We start from the raw sequence: 18,678 nt of genomic DNA, 5'->3' as shown, positions 1-18,678 counted from the left end.
CCACTTCTTTCTCTGCCTGAACAAAACAGCAAACAACCATGTCAAAAATGTTTCCGATTTCCTAGGATATATGCAGAACAAAACCCTTTCTCTATAGTTTCTTGCCTTGAATTTGAAAAAGACAGGCAACAATTTAGAAATTGCTTGGAAGAGCAATAGTGTAGTCTTGCTATTCCTGGAATAAATATATCAACAATTGTGATAATGTATGCTTGCTCTTGGATAATGCATGATGGCTGAGCAGAAGCAAAAATGATCTAAACAGACCAAGAGAGGATAGCAGCATAGATGCCTGAATAAACAAACAGTAAGACTTCATGCATACCACATACCCACATTAAAAAGTTTGAATTTTTGCCAGCAAAAAAGTGCAAAGAGAAAGCGTAAAAGTGGTTCACTCAGACTTACTATAGACCAGCAGATGCCCTTTGAAAGCAGTTCCTCCTCTTGTATTCTCAGCCTTGCATTCATAAGTTCCAGAGTCTTCCAGCTGAATATTGGGAATCTCTAGTACAGCCTGGGACTTTCGGAGTCTTGCCTTTTTGGGGAAGATGCCATTTATCTTCCTCCATGTGATTGTTGGCACTGGACTGTAGAAAGACAATAACTTTTACAGTATGTAATACAATACATTTGAAAAGCAGCATTAGCTTTATCCATGGTCAATAAAATGTTCAAATGGGAATGATGCAACTTTCTATTACAAACCATCAGGTTTTGTTACATTGAATTTCACCATCTATCAAACACACTTTAATAATGTGGGTGTTTTGGAATTTCATACTAAGTGACTGCACACAGAATCGAATCAAAATATTTTCATACACCAAATAAAAAGATTCAATTCTGTGTGCACTTTAGAGAGTTTTCCCATGCTTATTCAGGCGATCTCTGTTGGTACTTAAACCATTTTTTGGTTATGATAAGTCACAATATGTTCAGTTATATGGAGAAGCAGCTGATTGAGTCGCTAACTGACCTGATGCTGCAAAGTGTAGTTAGTGTCTGGAATAAAAACTAGCTTAATCCACACACTTCTGTTGAAGATGTAGAGATCCTAGCGAAGCAGAATCCTTTAAGAAGGAAGTTTAAAACATTTCTTTCCTTGATGGGTGAATGTGACAAGCCCAGCAAACAAAATGGATGAGAAAGGAGTGCTGACATGGACTCAGCAGGAATATCAGGATTGCAGCATAATGTGTTTCATCAGGAAGGGACTGCAGAGGTATCTTCTATACTCCAGCACTCTGAGATTATATGGGCAGACAGAGACTTCAGACAGAGTGGCAGATGCAAATAGCTTTTCACGCACGCGGCAAACCCACCAACTGAAATGCTTCCATCTGGGAAATTGTGCAGGACAATAAAATCCAGCAAGCACAGTGAGGAGAAGCATTTATCCCTGGGCTGTGCTCTTTATCACTTCCTGCTCTTATACACAATAAACACCAGAAATTGAAAGCACACACATTAGACTGTGTTCAAGAGTCAGTGTGGTTACCCAAACCTGAGGGGTTGCAGCAGGCCAGGCAAACAAATCCAAAGAGAAGTGAATTCTAAATCATTTTTCTCACTTTTTAAATCCACTTGACAAAGAAAATTCTTTGCATATCTGTGAACATTTTTATAAAGGATAAACTAGGAATTTTCTAATCAGCATTTTTGTCTTTGACTTGAGTCACAGAAGAATGATGCTGCGTTCCAGTTGTACGCGAAACAGAAAAATCAACTGGACCATTCTTCGAAGTTGAATTTCCCACTGGGAAACTGGAAGCAGCTCCGACTCCCCATTATGACTTGTAAAGCTGACGTCACCTTTCAATATGGCCGCTCCTATCATCAGCAGGAGTCTGATGTGGTGGAAACCTGTTTATTTTACAAGACACACATGTAAGTGTGCATCTAAAAATCAATGTTACATGTAGCTTCGCAGATTTAAACTGAGCAAATTAAAAGTGGTGTTTTCTTATGGAAAGTAAAGCTTAAAATTCTGTTTTTAAACATTGTTTATGAGTGTTGCCAGATTGAAATTCTGATTTCTAAACTACAACGTTGTGATGTTGTCAAAACCAGCTCCGATGTGACTTAAATTCAACGCAGTAAAATGTCCTGCTGGTGCAATCTCAATCCGATGTCTGCCATTTTTTACAGCAGAGTTACAATACAAGTACTATGACAGAATAGTTTCATCCTTTCCCCAGTGCAGAAATGTAATCAAGCACCACTGGATGTTTTTTAAGATCTGCTTTGACACTTTGGATCATTGTCTTTGCTGCACAGGTGAGGTTAAGCTTACAAACTTTTGCCAAAAGAACATCCTTCAGGATTTTTAGTCAGAGAGGAAAATGGTGGTAATTTGACAGCCTCAGACTAAACCAGGGGTCTCAAACTCCAGGCCTCGAGGGCCACAGTCCTGCAGTTTTTAGATATGCCACAGGTATAAAACACTGGAATGAAATGGCTTAATTACCTCCACCTTGTGTAGATCAGTTCTCCAGAGCCTTAATTATTCTATTCAGGTGTGGTGCAGTAGAGGCACATCTAAAGGTTGCAGGACTGCGTTCTTCGAGGACTGGAGTTTGACACCCCTGGACTAAACTAAAAAACTACCACTGCCACAATTGATGCTATTTTTATAAAATGCTGTTACTTTTGGGCTGCACAGTGACGCAGTTGGTAGAGCTGTTGCCTTGCAGCAAGAAGGTCCTGGGTTCGATTCCCGGCCCGGGGTCTTTCTGCATGGCGTTTGCATGTTCTCCCTGTGCATGCGTGGGTTCTCTCCGGGTTCTCCGGCTTCCTCCCACAGTCCAAAAACATGACTGTTAGGTTAATTGGTTTCTCTAAATTCTCCCTAGGTGTGAGTGTGTGTGCGCATGGTTGTTTGTCTTGTATGTCTTTGTGTTGCCCTGCGACAGACTGGCGACCTGTCCAGGGTGAACCCCGCCTCTCGCCCGGAACGCAGCTGGAGATAGGCACCAGCAACCCCATTAGGGAAGAAGGGTGTAAGAAAATGGATGGATGCTGTTACTTTTGCATTGGATCTAACAGGAAAAACACCTTGCAAAACGTCGTACTGTTTTGTCAGTGCACAGAATATTTTAAGTCTTGAGGAACATCAGAATTTCATCTGTATTTTTTTGCCAATGTAAGATGACCTCTTTGGTCAGCAGTTGTTTTCACCTTAGAATTCACCTGTGGGGGAATTTGTGTCCAGTATTATTAAATTTTAAAAACCTACCATTACTGAGGCAAGTAAGGCATGGAGTGTTTTAGATATTGCTTTGTTTTTTCCCAGTCTGGGTGAGTTGTTGAAGTGCGAGTAAATTTGGTAGGCTGGCCACTCCTGGGAGAATTCACTTTTCTCTACTTGATAGCTCTTACAGAGGTTTCCAATGCCTTGTAACCCTTTCCAAACTGATGGATGTTTGTGACGTTCTTCAGATTGGGGCAGGTTATGTTGCTTTGACAAATCTGTTTGCCTACTTCATGTTGTCAGACGAGATTTACTGAGGTGATTTCTTCATTCTACAGGTCTAGCGGTTATAAGACCTGTTGAAACTGAACCAATAAAATGTGGTTAACATGGGAAACGCAGGAAGGCTAATTTAAATAATTTTGTCCTTTAGAAATGTTTTTTTAATTAAAAACTGGGGAAGAATCTGAAAATACAAGTGAACAAAATAGGAGCTAAATACATTTTCAAATATTGTCAATGTCAACCATTAATTGTTTGACCCCAAACCCAACATCTTTTAAAATCCTTAATTGAAGGGCACATACCATACAAATGTGACAAATTTAGTGTTGAAACAATCCACATCCAGCTTTTCTTTTTTGGTCAAGAATGTCCATGTAGAACCACATGACAGATGACTTCCACATGTGGAAGAAGAAAGCCCTATAATGTGTGCAGTATCAGTCATCTTATGTATGACAAGTGGATTTGACAGGTCCCTGAAAGATGGAAACATGACACCACACGGAAAACCTTCACCGAATCCATCAATCATTTAGTCTTGATGGAAACGTTTTTTTACCCTCTTTGCAAGGACGGTGAATTGCCCTTGGCTGGCATGGCCTTGAATTAGAATTCAGACAAAGTTTTATGTAACAGCAACAGTTCACTTTCATTTTGGACGGGACTGTTGTAAAACTAGAGTTCTGTATGTCTGACTAAACAAAAGCTGTCCGGTGTAATGAAGATTTAAGCCCTATACAGAAATTGGGGATTTAGTAGTGACGCAAATTATACTTCCTAATGGACAACCCTGGAGACTTTTGCTCTGACTAAACTCTCAACAAGCGCGAGAACAGAGGGAATCTATAGAGACCTTGAGGGGTTGGAACATAACGGTGAATCTTTGAGAGTCCGTGGCAGGATTTCTCTTTGGAGGCTGAGTAATGAGTGCCGGGACTGTACAAGCTCACGGCCCCTGGGAGCAGCACAGAGAGAAAATGGGCCCACTCATTTTAAAAGCAAGAAACCCTTCATGTCAGTATCCACTAAAGCTGTTGGCAGAAAATCCAGAACTCTGGTCCTTCTGCTCTTTCAAACTGTTCAAGCTAAGTGTACATGACACTGGGAAAGGGTTACACACCGGAAAGTATGTAAGGTGTTGGATTTTTCAATTTAGGTCTGTGCCTATAGGCGGGCTGTGTAGATTACATCTTAATTAGCGTTTCACACAATTGCTTTGCCCTCATTTAGACTTCTTTCATAATAAAAGGTTCAAAATGGAGTCTAAGACCAAACTATAATTGAGAATTAGATTCTTTCGCACCATTAAAATCTAGATAATACCCTACAATATAGCTCATTTTCTAAGCTCCAAATATCCAGGTCTCTTTGGGGAAGTTTAAAAATGAGCAAAGTGGTGAAACAAATACACATTTTACCTGTGTGATATTAGCCCAAACAACTACTTTTTAAACACATTAACCACAGCACAAAGTGTATAAAATGGGCTGCGTTAAGAGCCACTCTCTGATGCTGCTGATAATGTGGTGCTGTATCGCCCAACAGAGGACAGCAACTGGAGGAATTTAAGAGCTTGATTCCCACTGGGGTCACTGAAACTAAAAGTATAACAACTACTCCACGGCTATTTGGATAAAAGCACCCAGTACATCCCATGTATCATCCTTTAAGAGGATATGAGTGGGTTGAATGTGTAACTCCTCACATATACAAGGCTTTTTGAACCACAATGAACTTCACACTTCAGTATGTGTTAGAAACGAAGGCGGCCAACAATATTTCACTTTTAAACTCCTTTTAGAAGACCGTGTAGACATAATATTTCTGTGAATAATAGTAATTAGTCTGTTTCAAAATCTAATTTATGGATCTAAAAATGACATTTACTTACTACAATTTATCAAGCTGATTAATCACTCTAAAGTTAGATAGTCCTCCAATATAAAGCTGTTGAAGCCATGCCAGTCAAGGTCATGTAGTTCAACAAAATTTTTATTTCAGCCTGCTCTATATGGTGATAAAGCCACATAAGCCTAATATTTATCATTAAAGGCAATAAGGCCTATCCTTTATTGAGTGTGTATCCTCTAAAGTCGCCATGTTGCTTCTGTATAGACCAGAAACTGAGCATAGTCTGACTGTCAAGGGAGTAGCATTGTTCCTCAGATGTTCAGCCTGAATTTATGTCCATTTTTTTTGTGTCCCTAATACACATCCATAAAGTGTATTAGGGATGTATCAATAGTTTTAGAAAAAATACAAGTCCTGAAATCCTCATTAAAGTTCAGTTAAAAGGTTGAAAATACAGATTTTTGTACAAATTTTGTGGTAGCACCTCACAGGTAGAATAAAAGCCGAAATAGTTGTGAATTAATAACTTTTCAAAATCCTTAATAATGCAAAGTCGAATATTTATATGTTTGACTTTTTGCCATAATAAATTCTGCTACCACACTCAGTTTTGCTCAGTTTCCATCCAACTATTTCAAGATTTAATTTTCAAGCTTTTCCATTTTGAATTTAATACTGTAGCCAAATTCCCATCAGGAAACAATCCCAAATTATCCCAGTTCCACAGAGTTTCTTGATGATACCAGCAAGTTTGAAGGAAAAGCAGCTTTTGGTGCCACGAGTTCACCAAACTCTCAGATTAAAAGAGAATAGTTTTAGCTCGGCTGTTTTAGTTCAATCCTCCTCCCATTCTCTTTGCCCTTGAAAGTGGCCTCCCAAGGCGCAGCCACTGGTAAATATCAAATAGGCAATATCATTAAGGAGCTTTGGCAGTAATAAACAAAGAGCCTTTCATGCCCTAGCAGGGTAGTAGTGCCATCATACATATTGATCAACAGTGGTACAAAACCCATTTTAACTTCATTTTCAGCACTATATAAAGACTGGCATGTCTTAATTTGGTGAATTGATGAATCATTCATCTCTGCGTACAAGGGGGACTCAGTTAGATCACTGTCAGACTGAAAGCCATCGCACACAAATTACGTCAATGAGGGAAGCACAAGGCAGGAGCAGAAGCTGTTTGGCTCTTCAGCAGGAAGTCAGAATCCACTGCTTAGCTTAATAAGTAACACTAAGCGATGGGAGATAATAATTCAGTCTGTTTATTTACAAAATAAACTGATAATTAATTCATATTTACTCAGGGTTTATTGAAATAAATTTACATAGTATGTGATTTTTGGTCATCTGTGATTTATAGGCTGTTTATACTTAAGATATACAAACTGTATCAAAGAAAACTTAATTCAGTTGCTTTGATAAAAGGTTTGTGCTTCTGATCTGTCCAAATAAAAACAAATGTCTGAATACATTTATTTCTTGCTTTCAAAGTACAAAAATGTATTCACTTGCTTTTTAATATATGGTCAATTTGAGTTGATTTACAGCAGGGGTGGGCACTCCTGGTCCTGGAGGGCCGGTGTCCTGAAACTCTTAGAAGTCTCCCTGGTCCAACACAACTGAATCACCTCCTAAGTGCAGTCAGGTTCTCCAGAGTCCTGCTAATGACCTCATTATTTGACTCAGGTGTGTTGAAGTAGAGATACATTTAAAAGTTGCAGGACACCGGCCCTCGAGGACCAGGAGTGTCCACCCCTGATTTACAGGGTCATCAAAGTGTAGCATACATTTATACGTTGTCCTCTTTACTCAGACGTCTAAACAAAATAAGAGTTTATATGCGTGTAATTTAATCTTGTTTTCAACACAGCTGTTCTGTGAAAGCAACAGGGGTTCATTAAAGAGCATTAGTGAACAAACAGCTTCATGAATACTAAGGGATGTAAGGAGTATGTTGTGGAAAAGCATATTTTATTTAATTTGTTCAAAAATGTGAAAAAAAATTGATGCAAATCCACCAAAACATGACTATCCTTCCGAACAGACAATCCAGAAGATGATTAACCAGAGCAGCATTGAAGAGGTCCATGGTAAGTCTGGAGGACATATCAGGATTAAAAATAGTCAACATAACAACTATTAATCCTTCTTTTGACCTTTATGGAACCCTTAATATGTTTAAGGTTTGCCAAAGTTACCTGGCAAAGATGTGGAAGAAGGAGCTCTGGTCACGTGAAACCAAATATATTTTGGTTTTTTAAGACAATAGTGACAAATTAATAATGTTTTGATATAAAAAGGCAATAAATAGTAAATCACTCAGCAACTCCCCCCTAGTGTGAGTGGATTTATTCTCTAAGGATAAAAAGACTCTTCTCTGACAAGCCTTTTATCAATTTCTTTTTTTTCCCCCCCAAAACCCACATAACCTTGGCTTTCTTTACAACAGACCCCGAAAGCAACCAGGAAACATGGATACATTAGGGCTCTCAATTATAAGAACACACGGATCCCTGGGGCTGAATTCCCCATTCAGGCCCCCCGCCACCCTCCTATTGCACTAACATGGCATCTAACAGCAGAGCCATGATGCTGCACTTCTCAACACTCACTTAACATATCGCCTGCAGTCAAGATATGCCTCCGTTCCCTTTCAGATAATGGAATAATGAAATTTAAAAAAAGAGGAGAGAAGAACACAGGGCAGTGCTATCTAAAGGATCTCCCAGCTCTAGTGATGAGAGGCTGCAGTTCACTCATCTTAGTGATTAATAAACAATTATCTATCTTTGTGCACTTTGTCTGCGCTTACTTACTTCCCCAGAGCAAAGCACTCCAGCCTGACTGTCACTCCTTTGGCAGCCAGTACAGATGTGGGGAAGTGCACTTCAATTTTGGGCTCGTATTCACCCATGACACCTAGAAAAGGTTAAGAAAGAAGAATTGGAGACATTAGAACCCAGCAGTTACAGCTACAGGCATCATCTTTTCTTCCATTTTCAGTTATCTTCACTGTTTGCTAGAAAGAAATGGACAAGCATTGTTTAGCAGTGACAGGATTTCAGTCATAACACATTTAAGCAGTAGTTGTGAAATAAACAGACTTAAAGGCAGCTGGAACTCAAATCTTACTGAAAACATCTTATTAAAGAATGTAAAATTCCAACATTTACTTACAAAATGTTCAAGCATAAACATAATTACATGTTTATAGTAAATTATGTGATCTTAATGTACCTGTTGGCAAAACAAACAAGTACAATTTATGTAAAATAACCAAACGTCAACACATAAAGAAGTGCCAATTTAATGTAATTTAGTCAATTTCAATCTTAGTTTTACAGCTGTGTCAGGTTAAAATATAAATTAAAATGAAGTTATTTTACTCCATGCAATAATTGAAATTTATATTAATTACATTTATTTAAGCAGATTTTGTCCCTATGCTACCAAAATACATCAATGTGAAAATTTTTAAAAATTTAACTTCAAGAAATACATAGACAACCATTTAATAATTTAACAGTTTGCTAATGAATAGTTTTATCAATACATTGTACTAAAACTGATTCTTTGAGGACAATATTGATCATGATATTGATGTGAAAATAAATTTTTATCCATATTGTTTAAAAAGCTTTTTTCTACCGCAGTTTTTCCATCTACAAAATTTTCCACACAGCTTTCTGTGAATGGCACGCTTCTTTAACAACTCTCCTTCTGTGGCTTTTCAAATAAGCTGCCACAGTTATGGTTATGGTCACCATACTGAAAAGTATTTAATATTAAAATAAATACTACAATTGATCTAATGCAATACTCCGATTTTCTGAGAAGTTTAATTTTGGGTTTCAATTACCTGTGAGCCACAATCTTCAAAATTTAAATGTTTAAATTGTGGATAATATCTCTAAAATAATCTATATAACATAGAATGTGATAATATTGAGCTGTTGACATTGCTGAAATCCTTCTTGTTAAACCAGCAGGTGGTGACAATTTTAATTATTTAAAAATGTTGGAATCATTGAGAAAGAGAGCAGGTGCCCAGCAGCCTATTGCAGAATGTGCTGAAAATGGAATGGCAAAGAAACCCTAAATCTGTCAGGACAAAAAAAAAAAAAAAAAACTAACAAAAAGCCCCAAAAAAGACAAAGAAGGATGATGTACTAGCAAATATTCTCCAGTGACAACAGGGAACAGAACAGTGCTCCATTGTCCTCCAGAATTAGTAATCCACTCCACAATTCGCAAACACATTGTGAAGGACAAAAGTGATAGTGTGTTATCAGTCCTGCTAAGTGCCGCGATGCCTAACACCTTCACTCTAAGTCATAGCTAGAGGACACACTTGTTTGTTCATCTGTATGTTAAGCCGACCATCTATTTCCATTTACCAGGATGATGTGTCAGATGGCATTGAGCAAATGCAGAGTAACAAAGGCAAACACTGTCATCTGGGATCTAATTACTATTATCATTTTTACTAAATGGGAGTTTACAATATGAATATTACATGAGCATTTCTCTTTTCTTTGCACAAAAGTGTGAATCTCATCAAAAACAGTCCACATGTGAACCACTGGCAACTCCACTTCCTGCAGGAATACGTTTCAAAACATATAATGACACTGCAGGGAGTGCTGCTTAACATGCATTAAGGAGTGTATGATCAGTAAGACAAATGACTGACATGACATTTCAGAAACCATAATTACAATTTTTACGCACATGTGACATTTTTTATGTAATAAAATGAATTCAGCAGAGGAACAGAGTTATTGAATTGTAGCTCGATATGTATGGGGGAAAAAAGAGTTTTATGATATTTGTCTCAAAGAACTTTTCAATTTCAATCTCATTCCCAACATTTATGGCTCCAAAGCAGCCCTTCACATATAATGAATTTGCAATATTTCACCATCTCTGGTTATAGTATATTCAATATCATATTCAGTCTCTGTGGTTGGCCTTGATAGAACTGTAAAAAACAAAGTCTAAAATGGCTGAACTAAAACATGTTCGGCCCGCCTCTTCCAGCATGGCCATAAATCTGGTTTCTGTTTCATTTATTAATCATAGGAAATTGATATTTTTTCTGTTACACTATAGTTTTCTTCCAACCAATTTAAAAGTAATAAGACTGAGCCCTCAAGATAATAACAATATAAAGTTTCTTCTGTGGTTAGATGACCCTAAAGTAGAAGTTTGAGATATAGATAAGAATGAGAATCACTAAACATAAAGATATTATGCATTTACAACACATTAATTTAAGTAATTAATTTGATTTAATGTCAAAATATTTTACAGCCAGACTGCCCTATATAGTATGTCATTCAAAACAATCTGAGAAGGTTCAAAACTGGACCTGCATCAGTTTCACAACTGTGGTAAAAACAAGAACTTGGCAAATTTGCTTTAACTGAAATACTTTAACTATTTTCTTTAATATTATAATTCCATTTTGGATACAGAAAAAAAAGCCACAACCTGATCACAGGAAAAGGAATATTTTTTTTGACAAACATCAGACAAATTAAATTTAGCTGTCATGTTGCTATTTATGAAACAGTAACACAAAAGTAAATTAAGCTAGATTATTGCAAATTAGTGCTTTTCTAATAGCTTTCTTAAATATACTGAAACCGGTAAGAACTAAAGTGATGTTTCAAATAAATAAATAAGTAGTGAAAGTGAGCTTAAAGTACAACCAGGGAAAATGTCGACTTGTATTGTGACTCCTTTTGATGGCTGACAGACATAAGCTGTGCACATCCGAGAATGTTCAGGAAAAGGATAAATGACCCTTCATGGTTTGGTATCAATGTACTTAAACTGTATGTGTGTGCTATTTTTTTGCATTTAAGTAAATCTGTGAATGAGAAATATAGTTATAAAAAATTATCAAATTTCATGTCATTTAATTAAATGGGTACTGTTCCAAAATATCAAAGTTTGATGTTGCATTTTGACCCGGTAAAAAGATTTGTTCAAATGGATCATTAAAAGCCTCATAACTGCTAACCGACTGACACAATGTATGTATTAGATATTAGATTGCCTGTGGATAGACTTTTTTTGACAAACATCAGACATCTGGATTTAGTCTGGCATAAGTCCAGAAACATTTTTTACTTTTTTTTTTTTGCAAAAAACATAGAATGTATCTATGTATTTTGAGGAATATTGTGGGTGATCCATAACTTATATATACAGTTGACGCCAGTTAACTGTATATATAAGCACCCTTATGTATCCAACCCTTATTGCCTAAAATCTGTAAATACTTGAGTCGCTCCCTAAAAACTAATAAATGCTTGATTAAATAGTTCAAAAGCCAAATATACCTCAGTGTGCATTAGTGCACAGAGTAGAAACTGTCTTAGCACTACCGCAGAAGCTAACATTTCCCCTTATCTTCGCTCATGGGGGTACAGCCAATCCGAGCCAAGAAAAATAAATGGATTATCTGCTTTACAAAGACCAGCCAATAGTATTGAACCTAGATATTTCAGCTTCCCAGGCTGCATTTTCTATCAGATATTTTAGATGTGCTCTATCTCAAATAGGGGCATTTTGGAGTCACAGATTCATAAAAACATCTCCAAACAGACTACTCTGCAAATATTAAATCATAATTAGGCTGGCAAAGGTTCCTTCACACCATCCATGTTGTCATGTAGTATTTTCAGGTAGTTTCTGTACTTCTTTGAAGGCCTATTTACATAAAAAAAAAAACCATCAAGTTCACATATTTTATAGATTAGCTCTTACAAATTTTATGTTGTGTACCACAAGTGTGGGGGCAAAAAGAAAACTTTACACAGTCTCTTCGAAGCTCCAGGCAGGTGGAATGCAATATGCCTCGACATATTTAGATTTGTCTTTTGAAGAATAAAAGCTGGAGAGTCTGTCATCTCTTGCAAAGCCTAGTCTGTTGTAACTGGCTAACTCTTTGTCCAAATGTAAAATTCACAAGATGGTCCCATTGGAATCAAATAAATATGCATCTCTAAGTGCCTCAGTAAGTCATCAATCTTTCTAAATAGATTTCCAGGAAAGAAACTTTAAAATACCATTAAGGATACACACAAAGCAAGATTCTTTTGCCATTGATGCGCTAGCGATGAATAGCTGCATATTTATGACATAAAACGTAAAAACTCTCCAACATCATTTTCAATGCCTCGGAGACTTCAATAATGAATGATTGCACAGTACACAGAAAATGTGCCTATGTGGAGATGACATCGTCCTGAAAACATTACATTTCTCTGATATTACAGCCAGCACAGCGAGAAAAAATTTCTTGTAGTAACAACCGTAGTGCCAAACCAATAACTGTACTATTTATCTGGAAGCAAAACATAACATTAATTCAGTCATGAAGTGGGGTGTAGATGGTGAGGAGAAAAGCGGTAAACCAAGGTCGAAGTGAAGGCAATGATGATTTAATGATGAAAGTCTCAATAATCCGGACAGCATAGATGAGCAGAGACAATGAATCACACTGGTAGTAACTGGACTCGACTTGAAGACAAAGGACCCGACAAAGACACGGAAACACAGGTGACATTAAATACACAGAGGGTAATCGTGGGAGCAATCAAGGGGTAGACAGGACAACACGGAAACTCAAAAGACACAGAAATCCAAAATAAACACACAGAAAAACTCAAATCAACACAGAGAAAACCAAATTCTTACAAATTCAGGGTCTATTCTACCACTTGTGCGGTAAATATTCAGGATCAATTTCCATAATCTCTGGTTGCTGTTGCCCATTGTTTTGATAAAAATTCAACACGAAAAAAAAAAAGAAGAAAAAAACGTTTTAAAGGAAATGCCTCCTCAGAACAGATGCAATGCCCCATTTCAAAGAAAAATAACACAAAAGCAAGCAATATCTTAGAATAAAAACATGTGCCAACACTTTTGCATGGTGAATCACATAAGAACAGCTCTAAATCTGTATAGATTTCAACAAAAGACTGTCATCAGAATGGTGGAAGACAGATGTTCAAAGGAAAACAAAACAAAAGATATAAGAATATTTTTGTAGTTTACATTGAAATATGATATTTATACAAGATATTTCAGCAGTGAAGAATAATAAAAGTTAATCTTTAGTCCTTTTTCCATGGGCGGAGGCAGGTTGCAGCAGCACTATTAATGGCTTGTAGCGGTGGATAATGGTGCCCAGATGCTTGCTTTGATCAAGACAATACGGAAATCACACACATCCAGCGTAAAGTGTCTGCCGTGTGATGATCACCAACTTTTACTGAGGCACAGATTGCACAATCTAATTGGTCAGAGTCCAATGATTGAAGGGGGGTGACAAACAACATGATAGCATTTGGGATGATGTGCTGGATTTTACATCCAAATTCACAATTCAGAAGACTGCCAAGTATCACAAAACATAGACAGCAAAAGTGTCAGAGATTCCTGCAGCACAGCAGAGGTAAAAGTGCAGAGATTTGATTGTGTTAATTTGAGAATGCAAAGTCGTGGAAAAAAAGGAACTTAAAACAACATTTTATAACAGGCAAAAGGAACAAGAAGATGCTAGATAACAAACAGGTCTATTTAGAAATATTACATTTTCATTAGGTAACTTTTATACATTGTCATAATGTTATGACCGTACAGCATGATACAATCAGTGAAAGAAATTGAGCTTCTCTGATTCTTCCCTACAAATATTTCTTCTGCCATTTGCAGAAACACACCACTCTTGGTCAATTAGCAGGAAGCTCTTAGCACTGTCAATCACAATCAATCATGTATGCGCTGCAAATGTGCAACTAGCAGAAAAGTAATATACCATTAAAGAACATGTGTTTATTCGCAGTGATCTATGCTAACTAGCCAGCACATTCACTCTAGGCACCATTGGGTGGAACTAGCTGTAGCCTACCAGAGAGTACAGGGTAGAGTGTGAGCAGAGAATACTCGAACTTGATTGATAGCACTAAGATGAAGATGGCGGTAGAAATTCTGAGAACTTAATTTTTTCCACAGATTATCTCTCTCGTATTACATACTGGCAGGACAGTTTTAACAAAAATGTAAGAAAAAAAATAATATTTTTTTTTTTTATAAAAGTTACTTACTCTAACTTTAAACAGTGAAAAGACTAGACTATTTAGGTGTTTTTATTTTCCCAAAGAAAAAAATAAAAACTCATGTTTTATTACTTGGAGGGGATTGCAACTGTGTACTGAGAAGTATAATATATATTTTCTAAATCTATAGGAGTGCTTTCAACACAACAAAAGAATGTGAGCTGTTTAAATACTCTTAGGTCATATTGGTGGGAGATTCATTCAGAGCCTGACTCACAATAACACTATATTTTATTCTTACATTCATCCTTTAATCCACAGTGAACCCAATAATATGATGTATTGTGATGGTTTCTTTATTTCTGCACTGTGCCCAGAAGCAGATTACTTGTTTTACAGTGCCTTGAAAAAACATTGACGTTTTTCACATTTTAAGACAACCTTGAACTTCAGTAGGTTTTCATGGAGATTTCATGTAATTAAGCCATACAAAGTAGTATTGTGAAGTGGAAGTAAAATATTTTTTTAAAATGCAGATAAAAATCTGAAAAGTCAAGCTGTTTTTTATTCACGTCCCTTTAGTCTGACCTTCGTAATTAAAATCCAGTGCAACCAGCTGCTTCCAAAAGTCATTTATTTAGCGAATCGTGTCTAACTGGGCTTAATTTCATCTCGGTACAAATACAGCTGGTCTGCAAAGGCCCCTGAGATTTCTTTGAGAACACCGTAACTGATTCATGAAGACCAAGAAACACGCCAGATAAGTCAGAGATAAAGTTCTGGAAAGCTTTAGAATTTTCATATATGAAGCAATATTTCAGTCTAAGTATAAAACGCTTCTGTGCATAAACTTACAGAACACTGCACCGAGTCTATTTGGTCCTCTTCAGAATTGGTGTTAATTTAACTCTTTCAGAGTTATTTCAGCAAGCGATTGATACTGCTCAGCTAATGAGTAGTTTCAAGACTTTCAAGTGTTGAAACGACTCAATCTCTTCTTGGCATAACTCTAGAAGAGTTCATCCATCCATCCGTTTTCTGTTCACCCTTATCCCTAATGGGGTCGGGAGGGTTGCTGGTGCCCATCTCCAGCTAAGTTCCGGGTGAGAGGCGGGGTCACCCGGGACAGGTCACCAGTCTGTTGCAGGGCAACACAGAAAACAGACAGGACACACAACCATGCACACACACACTCACACCTAGGGAGAATTTAGAGAGACCAATTAACCTGACAGTCATGGTTTTGGACTGTGGGAGGAAGCCGGACAACCCAGAGAGAACCCACCATGCACAGGGAGAACATGCAAACTCCATGCAGAAAGACCCCGGGCCGGGAATCGAACCCAGGACCTTCTTGCTGCAAGGCAACAGCTGTACCAACTGCGCCACTGCGCAGCCACTAGAAGAGTTCAATTAAAACAAATTCTGAGTGCTGACTTACAGTGTTGGTTTAACTCTACCACATTTACTGCGAGTCAAGATGAAAGCAACGGCTTTCAATATGTATTTAAGACACCTGGCTTAAGCACACAGTCAAAGTCAGGAGTCCAGTCTAAGTCCAAATCTAAATCCAAATTAGAATATGTTGCAAGATAAAATGTGAAGAAGTTTATGGGGTATGATTGACTGATATCAATTTAATCAGAGAGGAAATGAGTCAGTAACAAGTACAACGATCTTTTCTATCTTCTTCCCTCACTTTGCTTTTCAAAACTATGAACAGCATAGATCCAGTTGTGTTTTTCTACTGTATATTGTTGTATATTATAAGAACCTCAATGAGTGATAGTTTTGAAACCAGTTCTCAAAGTGAGCACAAAAAGAACTCAGGGTGTGCATGTTTGAGTTGAGCTTCTCAATAACTGAATGAGTTTTGCACATGTAGATATTACAGTGTCAGAGCTACTAGAGTAAACAGCACAGCCATAAATTCATAATCTATTCAATAATGTGTGCCTATCAGAGCTACTACAGTAAACTGCTTCAGAAGGTTCAATTAGCGTAAATTCTTCCTTCGGTTCCTTTGTATAGTTTTCTAGTGGCCTCTGACAAGATCATGGTGATGTTTCTGAGCACTCTTCCATGTATTACTTCTTTAGTTTCAGGATGGAGTGCTCCCTTGTGCTGTTTGTTTCTGATGCACACACACGTTTCTGTAAAATTCAAATTCAAACAATAGCTGCAACTTCACCCTATGACAGCCGTTCTGCATCTTTAGCCTTTTGCTGCCAGGTCTACTAGAGATCTTGAAATCATTATTACATTAAAAGCTCAAGCTCTGGGTAAAAATGTAATTGGCATATAGGTGGAATAATATCATCATTAAGGACTTCTAGAAACTGCACAGAGTTCAAGGCTTAATCCATGGGAGTAACCCACTGAGACAACCTCAAACCTTATAATTGGAACCTTTGTACTTCTTTGTTGCCATTGTTTTGGTCATGTTTTTTTAAGAAGGGATGGCTTCAGAAGCACAAAAGATGTCTCCACTACTTTCAAATAACATGCTATTCTGGCAGAAAAAAAGAGAAAAAGGGATGGGGGAAAGACAAGATCACTTTGTAAACAATGTAAGAGAGTGTTGTCATGCAATGTTACTTGACATGCCATTGACTGCCATTTTCAAGCAGACCAATTCAGGTGTGCTATTCTTTTTTTTCCCCCTTTCTTTTTTGTGCTGATGTGCTGTACCCACAAAAGTGGAGATAAGAAAGACCATAGATGTTAGATGAGCAGCACATAGACGGTCTCCACGGTAGATTTTAATGAATATCATAATATATTTGGTATTTGAACTTTTAAAATATGCTGCTCTAAGATTTGTCAGGCGGGGTGTCAAGTATTTGCTAATTAGAAATAGGCAGATGTACGCAGTAAATGCTGCTGGTGTTAACTGTGGTAATCCTCTAGCCCTGCAAATCTCTAATATAAAGTGCCAGTAAAGTTTAAAATGCAAACTTTGAGGTCATATTTTCCTCTTTTAAAATTCAGTTGTGAAATTGCATTTAACAGAGCTGTGTAACACTGACTGTACTTTCTCACACACAGTTTCATACCCCCTTTGCTTCTGATTTAAATAAAAATCAGCTTATTTTGAAAACGTCTAGCAGAAATAATTTTCTGCCTTGAAATACAGTGCCCTTCTATGCTGAATAAACATAGACTATATTAAAGTAATTTATACTTCTTAAAGAGAAATTACCATTGGTTAAATTCAGGATCAGCAGGTCGGAACTTTATTATCTGAATTTGCTGAGCTAAATAGATTATTTTAGATCTACTGGGAAACCATGACATCTGGGCTTATGTATCTAGTCTAAGAATGAATTTACAGGAGTAACAGTTCCTGAATAAAAAAAGTTACATTGTGATTTTTTTATTAAAACATACATAAACATGAAGCTTCATAGAAAGATTTTTTACAAGGATTTGCAACCACTACATACACAAAAGCAATAAAATCATGTCAGAAATATTAAGTGTTAGAAAATGTCAGATTTAATCTGTTTCATTCCAAAAGAAGACTTTACGTAACATAACTGCAAGCAAGCTTAATGTTTTTATTGATTAAAATTTAATTATTTTGACTAAGACAGATTAATCTGTTATCTAATTAAAAATACAAGTGCTTGCAAAATGTCAATATTATATGCAACTTCTTTGAGTGTCTAGCTGTAGTGCAGGACACTGTTTGCAAAGGGATCAAATGTTTTTTCAAATGTAAAAAAAAAAAGAAAAGAAAATGATCCATTACATATGACGTGATGGGCGTTTTGCACAAATGTATGTGACTGATGCTGCCAAATTAATTTCCCTTCCCATCACTCATTGATAAAAAAAAAGATATTTTTTCCTCCACAGTAAAGAGCTGATAGAAGACTGACCGCGTGCCCCTCTGACTGCATTTTGCATTTCGGTTAGCAAGAGACACAAACCAATTTAGCACGGTTGTGTGCAAAGCATTATGCATGTCTCACAGGGCAACTTCAAACACTTATGCAATTAAAGAGCAACAAACTTGCTGGGAGGAATGTAATCCTCCTGCAACATTATGGAAAGAATTCAGAATACAAATGGTATTTCACAGCTTCACTGGGTGTGTAATCACACTGGTTTGTATAAACTTTGACAACAAAAGGCACCTGATTGATGTGATGGACATTTTGTTTTGTGGCAAGTCATAGGTGACATACTTCCAGGTGGTATTCACACTTGAATCCAACAAACACTTTGCCAGCGTGGTTCCTAAGCGGCAAAAATAAAAGACAAAAG

The 18,678-nt window shown here is 37.1% G+C and overlaps 1 protein-coding gene across 5 annotated transcripts in view; it reads right to left on the bottom strand.

Annotated features, from left to right (window-relative positions):
- The window catches only part of cntn5 (contactin 5), a 155,970-nt gene that overhangs the window by 41,629 nt on the left and 95,663 nt on the right, over positions 1-18,678 (bottom strand). For all 5 annotated transcript variants that reach the window (XM_044119472.1, XM_044119475.1, XM_044119474.1 and 2 more), the window contains 2 exons: positions 8,149-8,251; positions 409-590 (listed from right to left, as the gene is read on the bottom strand). In XM_044119472.1, the coding sequence (XP_043975407.1) occupies positions 409-590; positions 8,149-8,251 (285 nt within the window). The remainder of the gene's footprint in view (positions 1-408; positions 591-8,148; positions 8,252-18,678) is intronic.

The sequence above is a fragment of the Gambusia affinis genome, linkage group LG06 (assembly GCF_019740435.1).
Source record: "Gambusia affinis linkage group LG06, SWU_Gaff_1.0, whole genome shotgun sequence".
Taxonomy (NCBI): Eukaryota; Metazoa; Chordata; class Actinopteri; order Cyprinodontiformes; family Poeciliidae; genus Gambusia; species Gambusia affinis.
Note: the sequence above shows the minus strand (reverse complement) of the source record. Positions and strands in the feature narration are given on the sequence as shown.